The sequence below is a fragment of the Orbicella faveolata genome, unplaced genomic scaffold (genome assembly GCF_042242905.1).
Source record: "Orbicella faveolata isolate gen_17 unplaced genomic scaffold, um_ofav_v1 contig_15, whole genome shotgun sequence".
Taxonomy (NCBI): Eukaryota; Metazoa; Cnidaria; class Anthozoa; order Scleractinia; family Merulinidae; genus Orbicella; species Orbicella faveolata.
The window spans coordinates 3,987,715-4,009,328 of NW_028301542.1; the positions used below are offsets into that span (position 1 = coordinate 3,987,715).

Below are 21,614 nucleotides of genomic sequence, written 5' to 3' on the forward strand. Positions count from 1 at the left end.
CCAAGAGGTCACTCCATGAAACTTGAGCATAGTCAAAGTAAAATCTTGTACTTTGTTTGTATTATAATTGAAGACCCATCTTTGAGTATTTACTTATATTGAACACACTATAGAAATCAGGCTGTTATGATTGGTCAAGGTTTGCTGGAGTCTGGCTGGCTAGAGCCTGTACCTAACACACGTGACGGAGGAGCAGTCTTTAAAGATGAATATGTTCTGTACCAACCTGGAGTGGTAAGGAACCATTGCACAATTACAGAAAATATCTGAACCTATCCCAAGGTGGAATCTATAAAGCCAAGACTGTGGCAAATAATTGATCTGCAAGAGACTGACAAATCAAAATATTTTGCCATAACCAAGTCCAATAATTGTTTTATCATTTGATCACCAAGTTTGTTTTCATATTTAAATCACTCTGACAGCTCAAGGAAGCGATCTGCAATTTTTCATTCGAGAGCATGGTTACAATAACGCATTTACGAGCAGAATATTATTTGCAGCAAAACACATTTAGGCAGTGCTACACACGAGCAGACTGTTATTTGTAGGCAGTTATTTACAGGTCATGTGTTTGGCTCTTGGCCAATGAAAAGGGAGAGAAAAATGTCTGGAATGATAAATTTATGACCTTTATTTCAATATTGAAACAGGCTGTTTCCACTAAGAAGTCATCACTATTCTGGACAGAGACAGACAAGCCTGCTGACAAAAATGAATCCCTGATTGAGAGTGATGAGATCATCAGTGAACACGTGGATGATGATAATGATGAAACAGTACCTCACTGGTTCCGACAGCTAGAGCAGCATGGTGTTGAATCAGCTTCAGAGGAGTTTGATTCCAGTTTCTCTCAAGAGGTTAAGATAAAAAGTCATTTAATATATAATTAGTGCACGATTTTCAAAAAAAAAAGGTGAGATAGAACGTTTTTTAATTGAGTGTCATAAAATCAAAACCAACCCAGTTACTTACTAATTAGACCACTCAGCCAATCTCAAAGCATTTTAATTGGTTGATGTACAGCTAACACTAAACAAATATCAGATAAATTCTCTCATGCCATGTGTGCTATACAAATTTGTTTTAACTATGCTATTTTGGCTAAGTGATAATATTACAGCCAAAGCAGATAGTGGATGAATTTTCATTTTTAGAATAACTGCAGCAATTCTCGTGTACTCATTGGCTAATTTTCATTGTCAACAAGCAGACAGACGCATGAATTTATAATTTATGCAATGCATCAACGAGCGAGAGTGGACAATTTGACAATTTGATATTGTAAAAAACAAATTGACGTCAGTTTCTCATGCGTCTGTCCTGTTATCGACAATGAATTTCGTCATGACATTGTCAAAGTAGTCTGTGGATCCACAGCTACTTTGACAATGTTATAACAAAATTTATGATCAATAACAGGACAGACGCATGAAAAACTGACGTCAATTTGTTAAATGCCATGTGTCAGGACTATTCTGGCTTTAGAAATGATATGTAGCCATTGACAGAAGTAATCATGCGTTCCAAATGTTCAAGGAATTCCCACTTGCCTCCAAAGTGAGGCCAGGCAATAATCAAGTTTCAAGTTTTGTATCACGTTGTGTTTAGAATATTATTATACATTGAACTCACTATCTCTTTTCTGATTGGCCGAAAGCGTACAGTGAATTTTCGAAATCAGCGCCTGTCATGTAATCTAGCTGCAGATTATATAATAATCATGTCAAGGACACTCAAGGTCACAGGTAATCATGTCATGTATGACCGCAGTGCATGATTTCTAAGAGTAATATGTCAAGTGTTCACGCTTTGTGTTGCTTGCCATCACTGCAGAAACAAAAACATGACTTCCATTTTTCTTTTGTTCAATGTGTAATAAAACAATTAGTACATTCAGTTTTTGTGATATCCAGAGTAATCAAGCCTTTGGCTTTGGCTGATAACCCCTACCTCAAACTTGATTATTCTGGATATCACAAAAACCTCATCCAATAATAATTACTGTTTAAAAAATAATAATTGTCTTAGTCTCAGTCAGTAATGCTTGTTTTGTTCTTTCAGGCGTCTGGAAAACCAAATAATGTTAAGACAGGTAAATATTATTTCACAAGTGGTTGTAGTCATTTGTTCGTTTCTGGATTGGTAATAATATTTATGGCTGGGGGGCGGCAATGTGCTGTATTCTTGAACAAGACACTTTACTCTCACAGCACCTCTGTCTGCACAAGTGTATCAAATGGGTTCTGACAAATTTAATGTTCAAGAGAAACCCATTTACTTTTATCTAACGTTTGCATATGGCAAACTTGGCCTATGGCATATGACTGGCTAAAACAAATATTTGTTTTAGCCAGTCTGGTCTTTTAGTTTTTAGCTTTTATCTCTCAGACTCTGCCAATTATTTTCATAATAGTTTGTTTTTGACTTATTCGATATTTTTGCGCTTTGTTGATTTTGTTTTTTGTTCTTTGTTAATTAACACCACTTTCTGCTCTTTCGCATGATTTTGTACTTTTATTAATTGTCACTTGTAATTACGTAATCACTAGCACCTTAATCTTATTTAAAGCTCGTTTTTATTCAAAAGTTGTAATAACTGAAGAAGGTCTCTGACTGAAACGTTTTTTATTAAATTTTTTACCCTTTTTTGCGTCGGAAGTTGTCCGTCCTCACAATTTTTTAATTTTTTAACTTTCTACGATTACAGAAGTTTGAGGTCTGGGGACAGTGGTTATATATACATACATACATACATACATACACACACACACACACACACACACACACACATACATACATACATACATACATACATACATACATACATACATACAATACAATAAAATACAATACAATGTGGGAGGAAAAACACAAATAAACTACAAGTTCATCCCTACAAGCCTGTTTCGTGGTTGCCCACTCATCAGGGGATTTAATAAGAATAATCTTTACCACCGTTTATATACAATATAATTTACATAATATATGCAGTGCGAAATTTAACGGGTTAGTTGTTTCGTAGGAGGGCTTTGTTTCTGTGGCGGCAAGATGATACGAGTTCATTACGTTTGTTAAGTGTTGATAGCTCGGGTTGGTTATATATATATATAGATAGATAGATAGATAGATAGATAGATAGATAGATAGATAGATAGATAGATAGATAGATAGATAGATTGTATTTTAGTTCTTATGTACAGTTGATGTGATGTCTTCCAAGATTTTATCAACTTAATAAATGTAGATGTAGATGTAGAACCCTTTGATGGACCAGTACACTATCCAGGGGAGGGGGGTGGGGGATGGAATAGAAATACTCCTAGTAACTTCATGCTATGGAAACTAAAGTTAGGTGGTGGCAGTTGTGGGCTAAAAAAACTATCAAATGTTTTGACATGAAATTTTTGCTTTCTGTGTGGTGTAAGGACCAAAGCTTTTGGATCTGGATTTAATGAATGGCATCGCCTCTGAGGAAGGAGACAGCGAATTATCACTCAAGGTTGATCTGCAACATTTTGGAGAGGTGTGTAATATATTACATCTTTACCAGAGAAGATAGGATTTGATTTGTTGTGTTGTATCCAAGGGAATCCAGTGGTGCCCTCATGTATGGCTGCCTCATTAGAATTAGATTACAGAAGTTTGAGGTCTGGCTGGGGACAGGGGTTGTTCTGTTATGTTCTTGGGCAAGGTACTTTTACTGACTGGAATGAAAAAGTATACTGGTGAAGTTTCAGGTTTGAGGCCCTATAACTTGCAGTATTATAGCATCCAGGCAGAGTACTGCCATTATACTAGTGGTGGCAAATGGTAACCAATGCAATGAATCACATTATAGAGTGAAATGTCACAGCTCTCACCATCGAATAGCAAATTTCTTTGCTGTTTGTAGTCTGGAATGGGTATCCTTGATCACATTTCATTCCAGAATAGTAAGAGGAAACACCCTATGCCAGTAGTAAGCCCGTGCAGTTCTTCATGTATTCCACACACTTATTTCAGTTCACTTTCCCACCCAGTTACCAATAATCAGCAAATCACAGCACTTGAAGCTTCAATCTAAAACTTGAGGAACATTAGCAAACACATACAATATATTCTTGAATTAGCACCCAGGGTGCTTATTTCAAATTTAGGAGAAGATGGGAGGTGCTTATTTGAGAGAGGCAGTTAATCAAGGGAGTGCGCTTATTTAATTTTTCCTAAATCATGGTCAGATATAATCAGGGTTTTTGTGATATATGGATGTGTCTGTCTCTCAGAAGTCTCAAAGTAATCCTGTCTTTCTTGATGAACTATGTAATATAACCCCTTTAGCCAGTCTAGGCTTGCTGCACAAGGTTGGTTGGGCTTTAGGCAATGAATCTGCAGATCTTCACTATCATCCGTTGCAATGGTCAATGTGCAGTGCTTGAATGAGTTGATAATCGCTTGCTTGTGATTGAAAATGACCAAAACTATGCATTCTTTGTTGTCTCAGTACTCTTCCAGGTAATAGGGGGAGAGGTGGGGAGGCATGTATTTTAAATTTTGCCTGATAGGTGGGATGCTTATTCGAAGGGGGTGCTTATTTGAGGGGAGGCACTAATTTGAGGATTTACGGTAAATAGCATTTTTTTTTACTGCAGCCTGGAAAACTTGGCATGGCATCACAGGACACCCAAAGTGAAGTAGGAGGCTCCAAACTTTCTCTGATAACAGACACCCCTCCACCTCCACTGGAGCAGTATGTGTACAACGAGGGGTACCCGTACACTCCACTGAGACCCAGCAACAAGAAAAATCAAGATGAAATTGTGCTGAGCACTAGCAATACCCCGGATGAGATATTCAGTGGAGCTATGATGGCACGGAAGATTGGTGTGGACCGATCTCCTGCCCCTGATATTAGCGAGCTGAGGGAGGATAATGGTGAGAGGTTAGCCATGGAACGTCTGAGGTATGTGGTTTTGAAGTCTGAAAAAACAGATCAGACTTGTGTTACTAGGTGTGTGTTCCATCAATACAAGAATGAGGTCTGACATTTCAGCTAAAAACACCTGTCTTGATGACATACCTATGGGGTAGTGACTGGTAAACACAAGACGTTGCAAGAAGGCAAAACTAGCGTTTTCCTTTGCAAGCCTGAAACATTTTGACTTCTTCAATTGCAAGACTGAGAATTCAAAGTGGTTTAAATGTGAGCTTGCAATGTTCAGGTTCTAAGATGTTCAGACATCATATGATTTGTAAAAAAACCGGTACTTTGAGACTTTCTTAGCCTTTTAAAAAATCAAGACTGTGTAAAAAAATCAAGAATGCCTGACTGGTAAAATTTGACGATGACTGTGAGACCACCCCTTACTGACATTTGAACCATAACTACATGTGCCATAGAGCATGTTTTAAAGGGAAAATAGCACAAAGATGTGATCTATAGCTAGTCAAAAGATAAAAGGTTTAAATATCATACCATTTTGTTGTTTCTCTTACAGGGCTGCACATGCATACCATCTAAACACTCTGTTGGAGCAATTGTTGAGGGATGCTGGGCTGTCAGTTGATTGGAAAGAAACAATATTGCCTATAGTGAAGATAGTCAGTGAGCAGGTAGAGCGGAAGAGATCAGATAATTTTTATCGTGTTGTACCCAGAAAATATCTTTTAATTAATACCCTCCCAAGGAAGGTATAAATTCCAGTTTAGCATCATACTTCCCTTAAAATTTCTCAAATTGGCTTTTAAGATCCCTGTCCCTTCAGAACTTCAATGGGCCTATCATGGGGCGCATATGGATACCGTAAACTGCCACTTATAAGCCCTCCTGCTAATTAGCCCCACCCTGCATTATACTTGTACTGTACTTCAAACAAAATATTAAAGTTTCTGATTATAAGCCCCCACCATAAGCCCCCCTCTAGTGTAATATGAAATGAATTTGATGTATTTCCAGGGATGTTTTAAAGCTTAATTTAAAACCACTATATGAAAAACACTGTTGTAGCTCAATTCGAAACTGTTTTTTATTCTACTCATAAGCCCCCCTGGATATGAGCCCTCTTATAAGCAGCAGTTTACGGTATTAATTCCAGAACTCAACATTTTAAACGGTATATAACATTATGTGAAATGGTATACATGTGAAAGGAACTCACAGAATTTTGGGCATCAACTTTTTATCCTCCCTGTAAACAGTACCATGAACAATTCCAGTTGCCACAGTGTGTCAAGTAATGGTAGAGTTTCCACATATGGAAGGCTTGAGTGTACTTTGTTTAATCTTGTGTCCTCATCTCTGTAGGTGACTCCTGATGTTCGTAAAGATGATGACATGGATATCTGTGACTATGTAAAGTTCAAGAAGATTCCTGGAGGAAACAAGAGTGACTGTGAAATGATCAGCGGTGTTGTGTTCACAAAGAACATCGCAAATAAGAAGATGGCCAGTGTGTTGAGCAACCCTAAAATCCTGGTTCTTAGTTGTGCCATTGATTATCAGGTCAGTAATGAAGCTAATTAAATAATAATAATATTAATAAGGATAATGATAGCGATAACGATAATCATAACCTTTATTTAACCTCGGCAGTGTTTATAGCACAAAGGCTAGAGCACCTGAGCAAACAACTGGAACAAATAATTCAAATTGAACATAACATTGTTGAGAATCCCAACTGGCCGGAGGCAAACCAGTTGGCTATTTACAAGAGTGGTTGAGGATTTGAACCCAGGGCTACCGCCAAACAAATTCAGGTAGTGGTCAGGGAGAAACTTGAACCTGTGACCCCTGAATGGCGGGTCTGATGCGCTGACCACTTGGCTATGCTGCCTCCACTAGCTGCAAAACATTGTTGAAAATTGTAATTGTGATTAAGAGCTTCAAGACACCGTATTATTTCCTTAAATGTAAAAGAACAATTATCAAGTCGTCAAAAAGTTAATTGTCAGCTTCCGTAAGAGATGTACATGTATGGAACTTTTGAATCACATTTCTATCAGTGAAGTGCAATTTAAGTGAAAAGGCAGCTTTCTTTTAGGAATAATATTTTTTTCAGTTGAAGCAAGTGACATGCACAATGTTAGTCTTGTCCAATTTTTAAGAAATGTATGCTGTACATTAAAAAGTATACTTAAGTTCACGTCCTATCATAATTTACCCATACTTAATGTGTTTCTCTTTGTTGTTCTTTCTCCTGTCCTTAAAACATTATCTCATTTTTCCTTTTGTACACAGCGTAATGAAAACCGCCTGGCTTCTCTTGATCCTCTTGTTCTCCAAGAATTCGAATTTCTGAAGAACTTTGTAGCAAGAGTGGTTTCTTTACGACCGAACATTTTGTTGGTGGAGAAAACTGTTTCACGACTGGCTCAGGACATGCTCTTGCAACATGGGATCACTCTGGTCTTGAATGTTAAACCAGTGAGTACTTTAAATGAAGTAAAATCCTGCTGACAACTCTCAAGGCAGACATCACTGTAAGGCAGACACCTCCCTCAGTTGGATATGACTGTCTCTGTCATTGGTCTTAAGTGAACTTCAGTTGTTTCTCTGTAACTAGACTCAGACTGTTAAGCCAGACTCCACTGAACTACTCCGGAAGGTGTTTGCCTTAGAAAGGAGTTCGCTGTATTGCTATAAATCTGGAATTTTTTCTCCTACAGTACATGCTCTTATTAGTTACTTTGACATTATGCGGCATCAATCATCTGACAGCAAAGCATAATGTTTAAGTTTTGCTGTCAAGCATTTTTTAGTGCAAAACACGGTCACGTGCAATATTACCTGCAAATGTTGACTGATAACTGCTGTCCTCACTTTGGACCTACTTAATGCTCTTGTTGTTTTACAGAACAAATCATTTATAAATGACTGCTTCCTGGGGGACCAGTTAATATTATTTCCCTTGAATCTTTACATTCCCCATCGGCTCTGCCATTTGGGAACATTCAGGTTCATGAGAAACAGTGTTTCCCCTTTGGATCAGTCATTCAATGACTTCCATACTATAGCTTTTTTTTGCCTGTCCATTTTACAGCGAAGAAGATGAAGACTTCTAGCCTTCCATGCAGACGATCTTTAGACTTGTCACGCAATCGTCCTTCCCCATGGGAAGAAGGATTGTGTGACAAGCCCAAAAAAAAAACATTTGCGTGGGAGGCTAGAAGTCTTCCAGAGATATTTGATGTTCTGTATAGAAGTTGATTTTTAAGGGGCTAAGCACATGTACTTCAGCAAAAGTGGCTGCGTGTGAGTCGGATTTGAATTTTTGCAGCATCACTCACTATATACTGGTGCTGTATTTTAAACAAAGCTCATATTTTTCAGGAAGTGATTGAGCGCATAGCCAGATGCACACGAGCAGATGTTCTTTGTTCCATGGAGCAGCTTAGTCGACCACAACTGGGTTCCTGTCAATCATTCAGAGTTCAGAGATACACTCTTAAGGTAACACTGTACATACAATATCTCACATAAACATTCTGTAGACACTTTAATTTTCAAGTTCAGCCTCTAGATTCTCCTTACTGTTTTTATCTATTTTCTATAATTCTCTTTTGGAGAACTTGGTGTTTATTTTAGACATTGCTCTTGTGCGATGATGTCCTTAAGTATCTTGACCGAAAGGATTACAAGCGTACATGCATATCGCGTTTCAGAGAATTAAGAGTACCTTAAACATGTTTAATTTGTTAAATTCGTTTTCATTGAAAGATTATGACATGTTTTTACAGAAGATCTAGTGAAAACATGTCAGAATCTTTGGCTGAAAACATATAATATGGAGCAGTTTAAGAGGAGCTCAGTCACGGCATTTTTCATTATTTTGGCCACGTAGAAAGTTACCTTTAAATTGAAGGAAACCTGAAAATATTGGTTTACTAACTAAAGATAGAAAAACATCCACGCCGGCTAAACTTCAGAACACTCTGCCACTGAAATACTCCTCAACAAATCTTGCTACCGCGGTCCGCAGTCCGCAATCACAAACTCCTCAGTTCTCCTGAAATGTAACCTAAGTGCGCACGCAAACAAAACAAGAAGAATACACGCAATGTATACTTCGTTCTCTAAACGTCTGCAGACAAGTGATACGATTTCTCGAAACGCGTCTGCAGAAAGCCATGCAAACACTACGTGACTGCGGACCGCGATAGCAGTAGTTTACAATACTTACCTAATTTCAAAGTCCACCACTACGGGACTGCGGACCGCGGTAGCACTTCAGTTTAACACCGAGTCAATACATACATGATTTATTTGATAAAGCAGGTTACAGATCAATTGGCAAGACGTTAAGTCCTGATGTGGACCTGCACTATCTAAGATAATAATATTGACTCACTAGCCGAGTACGGACCAAGGACCACGGGAGCAGTAGATTTAAGGAGGGCGTGTGTGGCAGGGTATTCTGAAGTTTAAAACACCAAAGAGACTATAATAAACCGTAAAGGAACAAGGATGTTTAAGGATGGAGAAGATTGACACAGATTACTGATGACGAACTTGAAAAAAATCGGGCTTTTAAAATATGTAAACCGTGATGTAGCTCTTTTAAATTAAGGGGGAGAATGTTGGGTCCTATTCCTTCCTGACAATGTACTTCATGTTTGCTAGAATGGAGAGTCCAAGACACTCATGTTCATTGATGGCTGCCCAGCTGATCTTTTCTGCACAGTGAATCTCCGAGGAGGCAACAGTTTCGTGTTGGCTAAAGTGAAGCGTATTTTCCAACACATGGTTTTCGTTGCTTACAGTTTGAGATTAGAACTGCAGTTTCTGATGGACGAGTTCGCCTTGCCACCAGATACTAACCATTTAATTGAGGAATGGGAAATTGCCGCTAAAAATTTTGAAAAGAGGATGAAAGCGGATGAAGGGGAATTGAATGAAAAAGAGGACAGTGGTGGAGATTGTTCAGAACAGAATAAGAACTTGACAGAAACAACACAGCAAGATTCTTGTGAAGGAAGTGAACTTTTCCTCACAGCGTTAAAAAGCACCATTTTAGCCAGCTCGCCATTTCTCGACTATCCGCTCCCGTATTTGCTCACAGAAGCGGGTAGAAACATGGCCTTAAGATCCGCTCTGCCTCGAGATATTTACTGGTCAGCACGACTCGACCTAGATCCCCATTCTCGTCACTTGACCGAAGAGGGTATGGAGGAGTTTGATTTTTCAAATCCTCATCAGCGCCGCCTGAGTAAGCTGGTTTGCATGTTGGAACCACACCCTCTGTTGTCAGCGTCACTGACAATGGATCCTAATAACATATTGTTTCAAGCCTTGGTGAGCGACTTTCGCGCCCAGGGAGGACAAATACAGCTGACGAAGAATGGGATGGCTGTGTCCCGAGGCCGTTGTAAATGGCTTGAAGGTATTGGCGAGAAGAAGGTTAGAAAGAGCAATAAAGAAAAGAGCTGTCTCCAGGGAACTAACAGCCCAAAGATCAATTTTCCAGAAAGAACAAATGAAGAAGAGCAAGAACAGAAGGATCAGTTTGTTCCAGCAAGCCCGCTTCATTTTAACAGAAAGGTATTACAGGGTTTACCAAGATGGTATAGCTTTATAGGCACGCAATGCGTGCGGACTGCTATGAAGCTGTTGTCTTTTGTACGAATTGCTGATCAATGATACTAGAATGTGTGCAGAGGATGCATACCTCGCTAATCAAAACCAAAACTAAGCTGGGAACCGAGGAATAAACTCCTAAAATTCTATGCTAATTAAAGGGAATCTTGGCTAAAAACGGTTTTGTTCCAAATCACAAGCTGGTGTTTTTGTTAAACTATTTCAGTGATTTGAAGTCGATAATTGTCTGTCTGTTTTGAATGCTGAGTGGTTACTTTCAGCTATTTTAGGATATAAAATTTTCCGCCCGCCGCCATGTTTATTTTTGCAAAGCTTGATGTGAAATTATGACGTCATTGTGTGGTTGGGCGTTTTTTGAAATACAGCATTGTGTGTATCTAGAGAAATAAGAGTGCTTCTAATCATTTCTTATTCATATTCTGGATGAATCTGCTTAGTCCCAATGAGAAATCTTCCTCTACAGACTCCATGTTGAGATCTCTGACTGCGCAATGACGTCATGAATTACCGTAAGGTAAACATGGCGACGCCCAGGTGATGTAAACTGAAAACCAAAAACTTTGTATTGGAATCACTTATATAGATATCAGCTTAAAACCCTTGGATCATTTAAAGCGAACCATTAGGTGAACTTTGGAACTTGAACTGATTTTCAGCCAAGATTTGCATTAAGATCTGATATCCATATTATGATCACAAACTTATTGAATGATTTATGAGTTTGAGATGTCAAAATCAAAACTCTCCCTTGTGGTTTTTATATGTTTTATTTGTCTCTCTATGGGAGAAATAGTTGTAAACTCAAGTAAAGAAACTTCGGTTTGTAGCAGTTACTAACTTGAGATAATTTTTTTTCCAGCAAGTGGACTGTTTGGATCCATATGCTCATCAGAGAATTGCCGTGCTATTCATAAGCTACTCAAATGAATCGAACAATTCACCCCGCCCCTGTATTAGTCCATGGTAAGTAATAACATGGACGAGTAGGGAACTTCTTGGATGGTTTAGGGGGGTCGGGGTTGGGGGCATTGGTAACCTACGAACGCTGACAATCTCACAAATTAAACCCCATCAAATATTTTCGCTCACACGCGATTGGTCTAAACGCATCACGTGACTGAATGTGCCTCAGCTGAATCGGGGGCACATTGATATTCCCCAATTTGCGTAAAGCGGGAAATATTGGACGGATAATAAACGCAATAGCCCCCATTTGACTTTAAAAATATAAACGGATACTTGTCCTTGGACATTATCTGTTTCTCAAAGCTCACGGTTTTCCTCAAGCTTCGCTCATGGAAAACTGTTAGCTTCTCGGAACAGATAACGTCCGCGGACAAATATCCGAGCACATTTTCGCACTCGGCTTTTCTGGCTGAATATTTGGTAGCGTTTCAGATGAAATAGACTTGCCAGTAATTCAAGCTGCGAACGCCGAGCTCGGAACAAGAAAAATGTCTGCGACCATCAAAACCCAATTGCAAAGTGCGCGATGAAAAAGAACGCAAGCTACCTAAAACTGCAACCGTGAGCAGTTAATTAATACACTGCAATTTTAACCGTTGTTTTTATATATATTGCAGGGCTGTTTTCATGGAGTTTTATGGACGAAACGACATCACTCTTGGTGGTTTTCTGGAGATATACTGTTTTAGGTATATTGTGATGGGTTTTGAAATGCAAACTTGAAGTGAATATTCAAACGGTTTTTGAAACAAGTTTCACAAAACGTTGTTGCCTGTATTAAAGGCCGTGAAATGTTTTGCTATCTTGCTGTCCATACCAAACCAAACATTTCGTGAGAAAAAGTACTTCAAAATGCGCCATTTGCGGGTAGTGGAGAATAGGATTGCATCTCTATGTGACCTTAGAATTCAGTCAATAGCAAAGTTAGTAAAGGTTGCAGCACCGAACTGCTTCTGATAAAACTTGAAACCGTTTCTGGCTTATTGTAAGACACTTTTGCACCAGCAACAAGTGCATCCCCTCATTCATCATGACTTGGGTAACGTGAAAGGGATTTCTTTTTCAGACCATCTTGAATGTAATATATTATATCAAACACGAAATACTTTGTCTGACCACATTTCCAAACACTGAGAAGAGAGTTGAAAATACGACGCGTAGCGGAGTATTTTTGACGAACATCGAGGTGTTTGGAAGTGTGGTCAATCACGACCTTGAATAGGTCGGTAAAGTCTGTATACGAGCCAAGTGGCCCATCAGGCCGGAGCTTATCCCGATTTTCGTAGCATGAAGCGACTAGGAGTATTTCTACTCCGGGATGGGATGCTAGTCCATCGCAGGGTTACCCCCAGCATTAAGTTCGCCGGTACCGATTTATACACCTGGGTGGAGAGAGGCACTGTGAGAGTAAAGTGTCTTGCCCAAGAACACAACACAATGTCCCTGGCCAGGGCTCGAACCTGGACCGCTCGATCCGGAGACGAGCGCACTAACCTTGAGGCCACAGCGCCTTCCACTCACGGCCTTGAATACTTGATATATATTCTGAATCAAAACTAAAACTAAGACGAAAACGCGGAAATAAAATCACAAAGATCTATGCTAATTTAGATCAAACATTCAAACACAGTCATGGCCACGATTTCTTTCGTTGAAACTTGATGCATTGTTAATGAGTATGATAATTATTTTCCAGACCATCTTACATCTGCCCCAATCCCAACTGTGATATACCCATGGTAGATCACGTGAGGTACTTTGCGCATGGCACTGGGTCCGTCTACATTCACATGAGGAACCTTGAATCACCTATCCCAGGATTCCAACACACTATTCTCACATGGAGCTGGTGCAAGGAATGCAAACAGGTTAGACACGTTGTAAACCTGCTTAGAAATCTTTCATTATTTTCAGTTTTTCCTGTATCGAGTGTTAAAATAACTTTCAATTCAAGTAAAATTTGGGATGTAAATGCAGAAATGTAAATTTATGAGTTTGTTATACCATGGGACGCATGGTGGCGCTATGGTTAGTGCACTTGTCTGTCCGGGTTCGAGCCCTGGCTGGGGTCACTGCGTTGTGTTCTTGGGCACGATACCTAACTATCACAGTGCCTCACCACCCAGGTGTATAAATGGGTACTGGCAAATTTAATGCTGCGGGTAACCCTACGATGGACTAGCTTTTCACCTAGGGGGGGGAGTAGAAATACTCCTAGTCGCTCCATGCTACAGAAACCAGGATAAGCTTGAGTCTCATGGGCCACTTGGCTCGTATGCAGACTCAACCTTATACATGTACCAAGCTCACGGCTCAAAGTTAGTTTAATTTGAAGCTTGCATAACACACAGGGGACAAAGATAAACGTAAGTGGAAAACACCAGCGTGATGTCCACAATCAGAGGAACAAAGATCTCAACGAACAATTTACCATCCCCAAGAAATGTCGTGGGAAATTTGAATGCTTAATTTACGAAAGAAAAAAAAAACGCTAACTGAACACTCAATCTGACTCAATTAAAGCAAAACTGATTAGTACTTAATTAACACTCTCTACATTCCACATTGTAGAGTTTTTAATCACATGCGACGAGACTTTCACACGCATTCTCAGTATATAAGAAACTCCTAGGAATCTGACTTTTGAAAAATTAGAATTCGAAAATGATTAACGAGTCATCGAAAAGTCATTCGAAATTATTATCGCTGATTTTTATTCTTAATTGTTTGTCCAAAGCCTCCGTTATTAGAATTCATTAGTTTTGGACGTTTATTGTATCCCATGCTTTTAGGTAACGCCAATTGTCCCCCTCTCCCCTGAGGCATGGGCGTTGTCCTTTGCAAAGTACTTGGAGCTGAGATTCTATGCGGGAAGCTACAAGCGACGAGCGAGCGTGGAACCATGCGGTCACTCACTACACAAAGATCATTATCAATACTTTGCTTATGCTAACATGGTGGCTTCATTCAAGTAAGTTAAATGCAGCATGATTCAAAGTGCTCTCGGACGAAAGTGCGTTGTGGCGGTTTGCTAGTAGCGGCATTGCGCTCTTTTTAGGGTAAGAAGGTCCCTCCCCCACCCCAAGTCCAAAGGTGCCCATACGCCAGTGGCTTTTAGTTAGCGTTTTCCTGAGCGTGGAGGGTAGGGGGTTCTTCTCATTGGCTGTTTCTTCCTTCCCCTTCCTCTTTTTCCGTCAAGACTGTTATCACTGGACCCTGAGAACTAACCATAGGATCAACCTAAGGAACGGGAACTAGTCGAGGATGAGGCGAAGAGAAAGCGGGAATTAAGAAAGAGGAGGGAAGAGAGAGAAGGGGAGAGACAGGCCGTCGATCCCCCATCCCCAAAGTCACTCGGCTACGTCACTCTAAACCAGTTCCTTTTCTGCCCTTTTAGCCACGGTCAGACCCTTCCAGCTGGAGCCTGTTCACAGGCTACGAGAACTAGGTAGTGCAGTAAATAAATAAATAAATAAATAAATAAATAAATAAATAAACAAACAAACAACAAATAAACAAATAAATAAGTAAATATAAAATGACCTTTATTTACCCTTGGCAGTGTTTATAGCACAAAGGCTAATATGACTGAAACAAATAATTCAAATTGAATATAACATTGTTAAGAATCCCAACTAGCCGGAGGCAAACCAGTTGGCTATTTACAAGCGTGGCCGAGGATTTGAACTCGGGGCTACCGAGATACAAATCCGGGTAGTGGTCAGAGCGGGACTCGAACCCGAGACCGCTGGATTGCAAGTCCGACGCGCTGACCACTCGGCCACGCTGCCTCCGCAGTCTTAAGAATGTTGATATTATGTTGCAGGTACCGTCCTATCAAACTGTTTGAGATAGCCATCCCTTCCCCACGGATTTATATCAATGAGAAGACGAGAGATGCAAGCTTGTGGATCAGTGACCTGCGTGCTATAGCAACAAGGTAGAGTTCACTTCAACCCCGTACCCTAGTACTCTTGAAATCCTATCTCTGTCACGCAACGCTACACTTCGAAAGCTTAGCGTTACGTTATGGAGAGAGGGTCCCGCAATGCAACATTCCTATAGCTTAGCGTTACGTGACACGCGGAGTGCCGCAAATGGACTCGCTGGGAAGGGATTAGGGAAAAGGAACATGTTTCTATTTTATGTCAGTTCTTGAGTTGTTATGCAGGATTGAGTCAGCATTCGACCCTGGTGGCCCATTAGGTTTCCATAGTGTAAAGTGACTTAGCCTGCGAACAGGCTCCCGGCCAGGATGGAAACAAAAATCCGGCGAGCGCGAAACTGAAGAATGAGCGAAGCGATCGGGAAGGGACATCGAGACGTCCCTCGCTTCGTTGGGGCTTGCTGGGAGCCTGTTCGTAGGCCAAAAGTGACTAGGGGTATTTCTACCCCTCCCCCGACCCCCGCCTCTGGATGAGACTGTAGTCCATCGCAGATTGAATCCCAGTTGTTCGTCATTGTGAAACGTCATGTTACTGAGTAACTATCATCTGTCGTTGCCCTCCTTAAAGTAAATTCGCTATGTTGTTTTCACAGAGGAGAGACAGTGTTTGCTGCTGTTTTTGACCGGCTTGAATCTCTAAAGGATTATTCTACTCAGCCAGACCGTCATGTTAAGATACAGCAGTTTTTTGTAGCACTCGATGTAAGTACATGTAACTTGTTGTCTTAAAAGCAAGGTTTTGCTAAGTAATGTTACACTGTATGGGGACACTTATTCAATGACTTTAAAGGAGCTACGTCACGTTTAGCGTATCTTGAAAAGCTTAGCATAAATGTTTCAATTTCGTCGTTTGTAATCCGTGTCAATCTTCTCCATCCCTGTTTCGTTATGGTTTATTATTATCTCTTTGGTGTTTTCCTATCTTAGTAAACTACTATTTTCAGGTTTCCTTCAACTCAAAGGTAATTTTTTGTACGTGGCTAAAATAACTCAAAATACCGTGACTGAACTCTTTTAATACTAAAAATTGTGAAAATACAAGGAGAAAATGGCAAAGCGTGAGACAAAATGCATTTTGTTGCAATCCCATATTGGATTCTTCAAAAAGGTGCCGTTTTTTTGCAAACAGATGAACATTTTTTTTGAACATTTTTCAGGAGGAGCATACGCGCTTCTTGGAACAAGTTGAAATTGTGGAAAAGAAAGCAGCCAGTCTTCAGGAACCACAGAATTCGCTAGCCACGAAGAACCCGGACTCATGTGAACACTTGGGCCCTGAAGATAGACAGGCACTGGAGTACGTCATAGCAAACAGCTTGAATAGTCTCAAGAAAACCTTGTGCGAAACTGTAGAAAGCTGGAACAATACGTGAGTACTGTTTCAGTGTTGGATAGTCAATAATAGGATTGTAGATGCGAGGTTAGCTAACCTAGTTTATGTAGAGTAGCACAAACACATCCAAGGTCAGTAAGTTGTGCAATTCTGTCAAGGCTGATCTTTGGATAAAAGACAACCTCATGTTTTTACGCAAATCTCATGCAATTAGTCAGGCCAAATAAGATCAGAAAATCAGTATAAGGTAAACTACTGTCAAACAATTTCTGTACAACTCACCCTCTGAAATAATCAGAAATAAATCAGGCAAACGTAACTATATTGCTGGCCAAATTTGAGAGATGTTGGTGATTAAAGAAGTCTTCAGTTGTACATTTTCTCTCTTTTTCTCCTACATTTGTCTACAGAGAAACAAATGGAACATAAAAGAATGAAAATAAAACTTGGTACCTTAAACTAAATTCTCCCAAGAGACTTGCATGAAAGTGTATGAAAGCAGTTAAGAGAATTGCACAATCATCCCTGCTGCACAGTTCCTGTGTTTTATTGTTTTAACCCCATGCGATCTCTAGCTTAACTCATCAGTAACTGGAGAAGTTCGTAAATGAAACAAGCTCTCAATGCCTAAATAGGTTTCTGAAGCATGAATGGTAACCCCCACACTTAACAATCCACCTGTACCCATTTATACACCTGCTGGTGGAGAGAGACACTGAGAGAGTGAAGTGTCTTGCCCAAGAACACAATTGAATGATCACGGCCAGGGCTCGAACCCGGACTGCTCGATGCCGATTCAAGTACATTAATCATTGAGCCACCTACCCCCCCCCCCCATTCCCATCCCTCCAACAAAAAAATGACAATGCGTTCTTTAATATTCCTAAAGCCTACAAGAATATTTCCAAGCTGAAAAGAAGAAGACCAATAAGTCGATGACATCTTCCATGCGGGAAGGAAAGTTGATGTCTTCAGTACAACTCGACGGAAAGTCATCATTAGAAGTAACTGTTTTTCGCTGTTCATTATTGATTATTATCAGACAGACAGACAGACAGGCAGGTAGACAGACAGACAGACAGACAGACAACCCTTATTTAAGCACGATTAAAAATTAAAGCTTAGTAGCTTATGGGGTCGTGCATAATAAAATTAAAATCAAATTAAATTATACTTCGTACAAAGTGTATGCATGATAAACACAGTTCATTTAAAATTCTAATAGCATAAGGTTTTACAGAGTGGCACAGAACTGAAATGGAACCTGTTGTCGACTGAAGAGTTCTTCCAAATGAAAAGTTTACTTTAGTGAATTATGTTTCTACTTTGCCTTGTTATGACATTCAAGGGACGAGAAGCTCACAAGTCTGACTGTATTGTCTTACGTCAATCAAAACAACAATAGATAGTTTAAGCATGACGTCACGGCAAACGGCAAGCAGTAAGCGGTAAATGGCAAACGGTAAACGGTAAACGGCATACTGGTCGTTCTTTTAGAAGCATAATCGCACGAAGGTGTTCCTGCAATTTAAATGTACCAGTAGAGTGCCTAATGTCTGGAATCTTTTTTCTCTTCAGCAACTAAGCAAATCGACTGACTTTCTGGGAGTCCGAGGCGTGGACTTGAATTTTCAAGAAGGAAACCTCAGCCCCTCTCAGACTCCCTGGGGATCAAGATCACCCTCACCCTACCCCAGCCCTGACATAAACGAAGACTCACCTGAAGTGTTGAGCGGGCCAGATGTGGAAGTAATGCACGTGACCAGTGGATTTCGACCAATCCCAAGCACGGAAAAAGACGTCAACACCCCAGTGGACTCCCCCACGGAAGGCATTTTACCTGTGGGAGGGGTGGTTAAGGGACATTCTTTGCCTGGTGCAAAAAATGAGCCTTTAGCAAGGGTCTGTCTTGAGAAGAATCTCACAGAGCGGCAAAGGTCTGAAACCCTCAAGGCCTTTGTTGTTATTGAGGCCAAAAGCGAGAAAGGTCTAGATGGCAATTCATCTATTGCCAAAGAAAACGTACTAGCCATAGACCCTCGAGGTAAAGAGGAACCTTGTGGAGGCAAGGTGGATGATGTAAAGGAACCTTCCGGGGAGAGGATGGATGGTGCAAAGGAACCTTCCGGGGGTAAGATGGACGATGCAAAGGAGCCTATCGCGGATAGCGTTGGCGGTATAAAGGAACCTTCTGGGGACATGATGGATGATACTAAATCTAAGGCGTTTTTTACTGAGAATGTTAAGAGCAGAAATGGACCCCCTGACGGTGTCCTGACTGGAGAAAAGGGACCCCCTGGAGGAAGTATGGAAGAGATAAAACACAGTTCATGGTACATCATCGAAGGATCGAACGGGGAGGAGGAAACAGATGACAAATGTAATCCAACAAATGAAGGTGACCAAACCACAAGTCAGGAACAAGACTCTACCTCTGGAGAAACAAAACGTGAAGATAGAGGAACAGAGAAGATGGTCTCAGGGAAGCCTTTCACGTTTGGTCATCGGAGGGTTGCCTCTTCCCCTCCTGCAATTACTGTAACATCAGTTGATAGCACGTCGTTGTCCGGGGGGGAAATCGCAAGTGGTGTGACTTACCTAGAGAGGAGCCGAAGTGACTCTGATGTCAGTACCTACGTCAAACAAGAACTTGACGAGTCTGTGGTAAGCCATAATAGTCTTTCTCGTGTTTATTTGATAAAGAACTGTGACGTTCAGGGAGGAAAACAAGACTCACCCCACATTGTATGACAGCTTTACTCGCAAAGTTGTCCCAAAATTTGAACTATTTGTATCGATCTTACAAAGTTGTCATTCCAGTATACAGTGAAATAATCGATTTCTCGACCTCCTAAGGAAAACAAAAATTGGTTTAAGAAAACGGGAGATCGATATTTGTCAATTGCTTTCAGTGAGACTTGATTGTTGGTGTAGTTGTAGTGAGTTCCGTTTCATCTTAACCCGAGGAGAAATTGTGGTACGAACAAATTCCTCTCTACGGTGGAGTAGTGGAGCTGAGCCCAATAGCCCAATAAAAAGGGATATTAGATTGTTCTTTCTTAGCTCGTTGTAATCATTTTGTTGCAAGATGTCGACGGAAGACAACTTAGAAAATCTTGATGAAGACGACACTGATGGCAGTGGGCAAATGGGAAAAGAAAAAACAGTGGAAAGCAGCGACGCAGAAGACTCTATTATAGAACGGAGTTTGCCTGATTTCAGAAAAGTAAACACGGTGCCCAAAGCTCTAGACAAGAAAAGTGAGTAAATAAATAGACTATTTGGTTTGTGCAGGTTATTTTGAAACTCGTCTTTATCGACTTAGGCTTGTCTGATTGAGGAAACAGGCTGCTCAAATTCTTCCCTTGCTCAGGGGACGCGCGAGACTGGCACAGAACCATTCCATATTGATGACGTAACACCAGAGATCCGTATCGTGTCTCTGATTGGTCGCTGCCCGGGTTTGAATTTTTGCGCGAAAGAAACAACCAATCAGATATACTACACGGAGAGCTACGTCATCAGTGAATTTTTTTTTCAATCCAGTCACAGACCACTCTGATTCGTTTTGACTGGCTTTGGATTTTCACGCTCGAGTATCGAGAGAAATCTGTAACAATCAGCGACAAGAAACATAATTTCTCGTAAAATCTTTTAGCAGTTTATTTAGCTTCCTTTATCCAACAATTGTTCTGTTAAGTTATAGGTACTTTACCATGGAGGAAGTTTCATTGACCGTCGACAACAATTTTGTTTGCATTTTCTGAGCTCTTTGATTGGTTAGAAAAAGTCATACGTGATCTAACCAATCAGAGCAAACATGCTTTTTCTCCAGCCAATCAGGAGTAGAAGCAACAACCAAACGTGATATGGCCTATGCGTGTTTCGGGCGCTTGACACTGGCTGCAAGTTTTCCTGCGCCTCGAGCACCAGTTGCAACTTTTCGCGCGCTTTGGAACCTGTTGCATGTTTTCCCGCGCTTGGCATCCGTTGCATGTTGTTTCGATTTCTGATTGGCTCATTACATTATTTGCGTTGATTGTGATTGGCCAGATGCGATTTTCTTGGATCTGGTTTATGACAGTCATGTGAATGCTTCTCTATATGCATACGAACGCTACGTTTGTTTTTCCTTCAGTCCTCCTGTAATCGTTAACTACACAGGATAGTAAATGCACTGTATTTAATTAGAGAACTAATATACCTGACTGCTGTCTACCCATAACAGCTTTGCAATCGTGAACAAATACCACTGGCTTGAGATCAGTCCCCGGGGGCGGGGCTACTCCCTTATATGGGTTATATAGGTATGTGCGGCCCCAAAGGGTATGGTTTTTCAGTCGTTTTCTTCATAAATAGGGTATCGATTTTGGCCATTTTGGTTATAAATTGGGTATGGTTTTAGCACTCTAGTCTTGAATTGGGTATTTTTCTTAGAAGAAGCTACCTTTTCATCTTTATTGATAAACCCGTCAACAAGAGCCCTTTATAACTTATGTTCGGGGCAACTGTGTCAGCCGCAACGGTCATAAATAGGCTATCAAACTTTTGGACAGGTCACAAATAGGGTAGCAAAAACCGCAGATTTTGGTCATAAAGAGGGTAAGGGTTTTGGGAAGTGGGCCCCACACCCCCACCCAACTTTTCTGGAAGTACCCCCCCTCGGGGATCAGTCTTAGCTGTTAGTACAGTGTAACTACTAATAATCGCTCATCATGGGAGATAGTAGCTCTGAAACCCCTGGGGACTCCCTAATGAGACGGTCGGGGACGTAATGAGACTAATCTGGGTGTGAC

At 40.6% G+C, this 21,614-nt stretch overlaps 1 protein-coding gene across 2 annotated transcripts in view; it reads left to right on the forward strand.

Moving 5' to 3' along the window:
- The window catches only part of LOC110064879 (1-phosphatidylinositol 3-phosphate 5-kinase-like), a 46,202-nt gene that overhangs the window by 5,239 nt on the left and 19,349 nt on the right, over window positions 1-21,614 (forward strand). For both annotated transcript variants that reach the window (XM_089288026.1, XM_089288027.1), the window contains exons 5-24: window positions 114-234; window positions 654-860; window positions 2,065-2,095; window positions 3,429-3,526; window positions 4,632-4,942; window positions 5,478-5,592; window positions 6,284-6,481; window positions 7,217-7,402; window positions 8,309-8,428; window positions 9,599-10,516; window positions 11,433-11,536; window positions 12,157-12,228; window positions 13,236-13,407; window positions 14,332-14,510; window positions 15,366-15,479; window positions 16,079-16,187; window positions 16,643-16,854; window positions 17,708-17,822; window positions 18,397-19,482; window positions 19,907-20,078. In XM_089288026.1, the coding sequence (XP_089144152.1) occupies window positions 114-234; window positions 654-860; window positions 2,065-2,095; window positions 3,429-3,526; window positions 4,632-4,942; window positions 5,478-5,592; window positions 6,284-6,481; window positions 7,217-7,402; window positions 8,309-8,428; window positions 9,599-10,516; window positions 11,433-11,536; window positions 12,157-12,228; window positions 13,236-13,407; window positions 14,332-14,510; window positions 15,366-15,479; window positions 16,079-16,187; window positions 16,643-16,854; window positions 17,708-17,822; window positions 18,397-19,482; window positions 19,907-20,078 (4,640 nt within the window). The remainder of the gene's footprint in view (window positions 1-113; window positions 235-653; window positions 861-2,064; window positions 2,096-3,428; window positions 3,527-4,631; window positions 4,943-5,477; window positions 5,593-6,283; window positions 6,482-7,216; window positions 7,403-8,308; window positions 8,429-9,598; window positions 10,517-11,432; window positions 11,537-12,156; window positions 12,229-13,235; window positions 13,408-14,331; window positions 14,511-15,365; window positions 15,480-16,078; window positions 16,188-16,642; window positions 16,855-17,707; window positions 17,823-18,396; window positions 19,483-19,906; window positions 20,079-21,614) is intronic.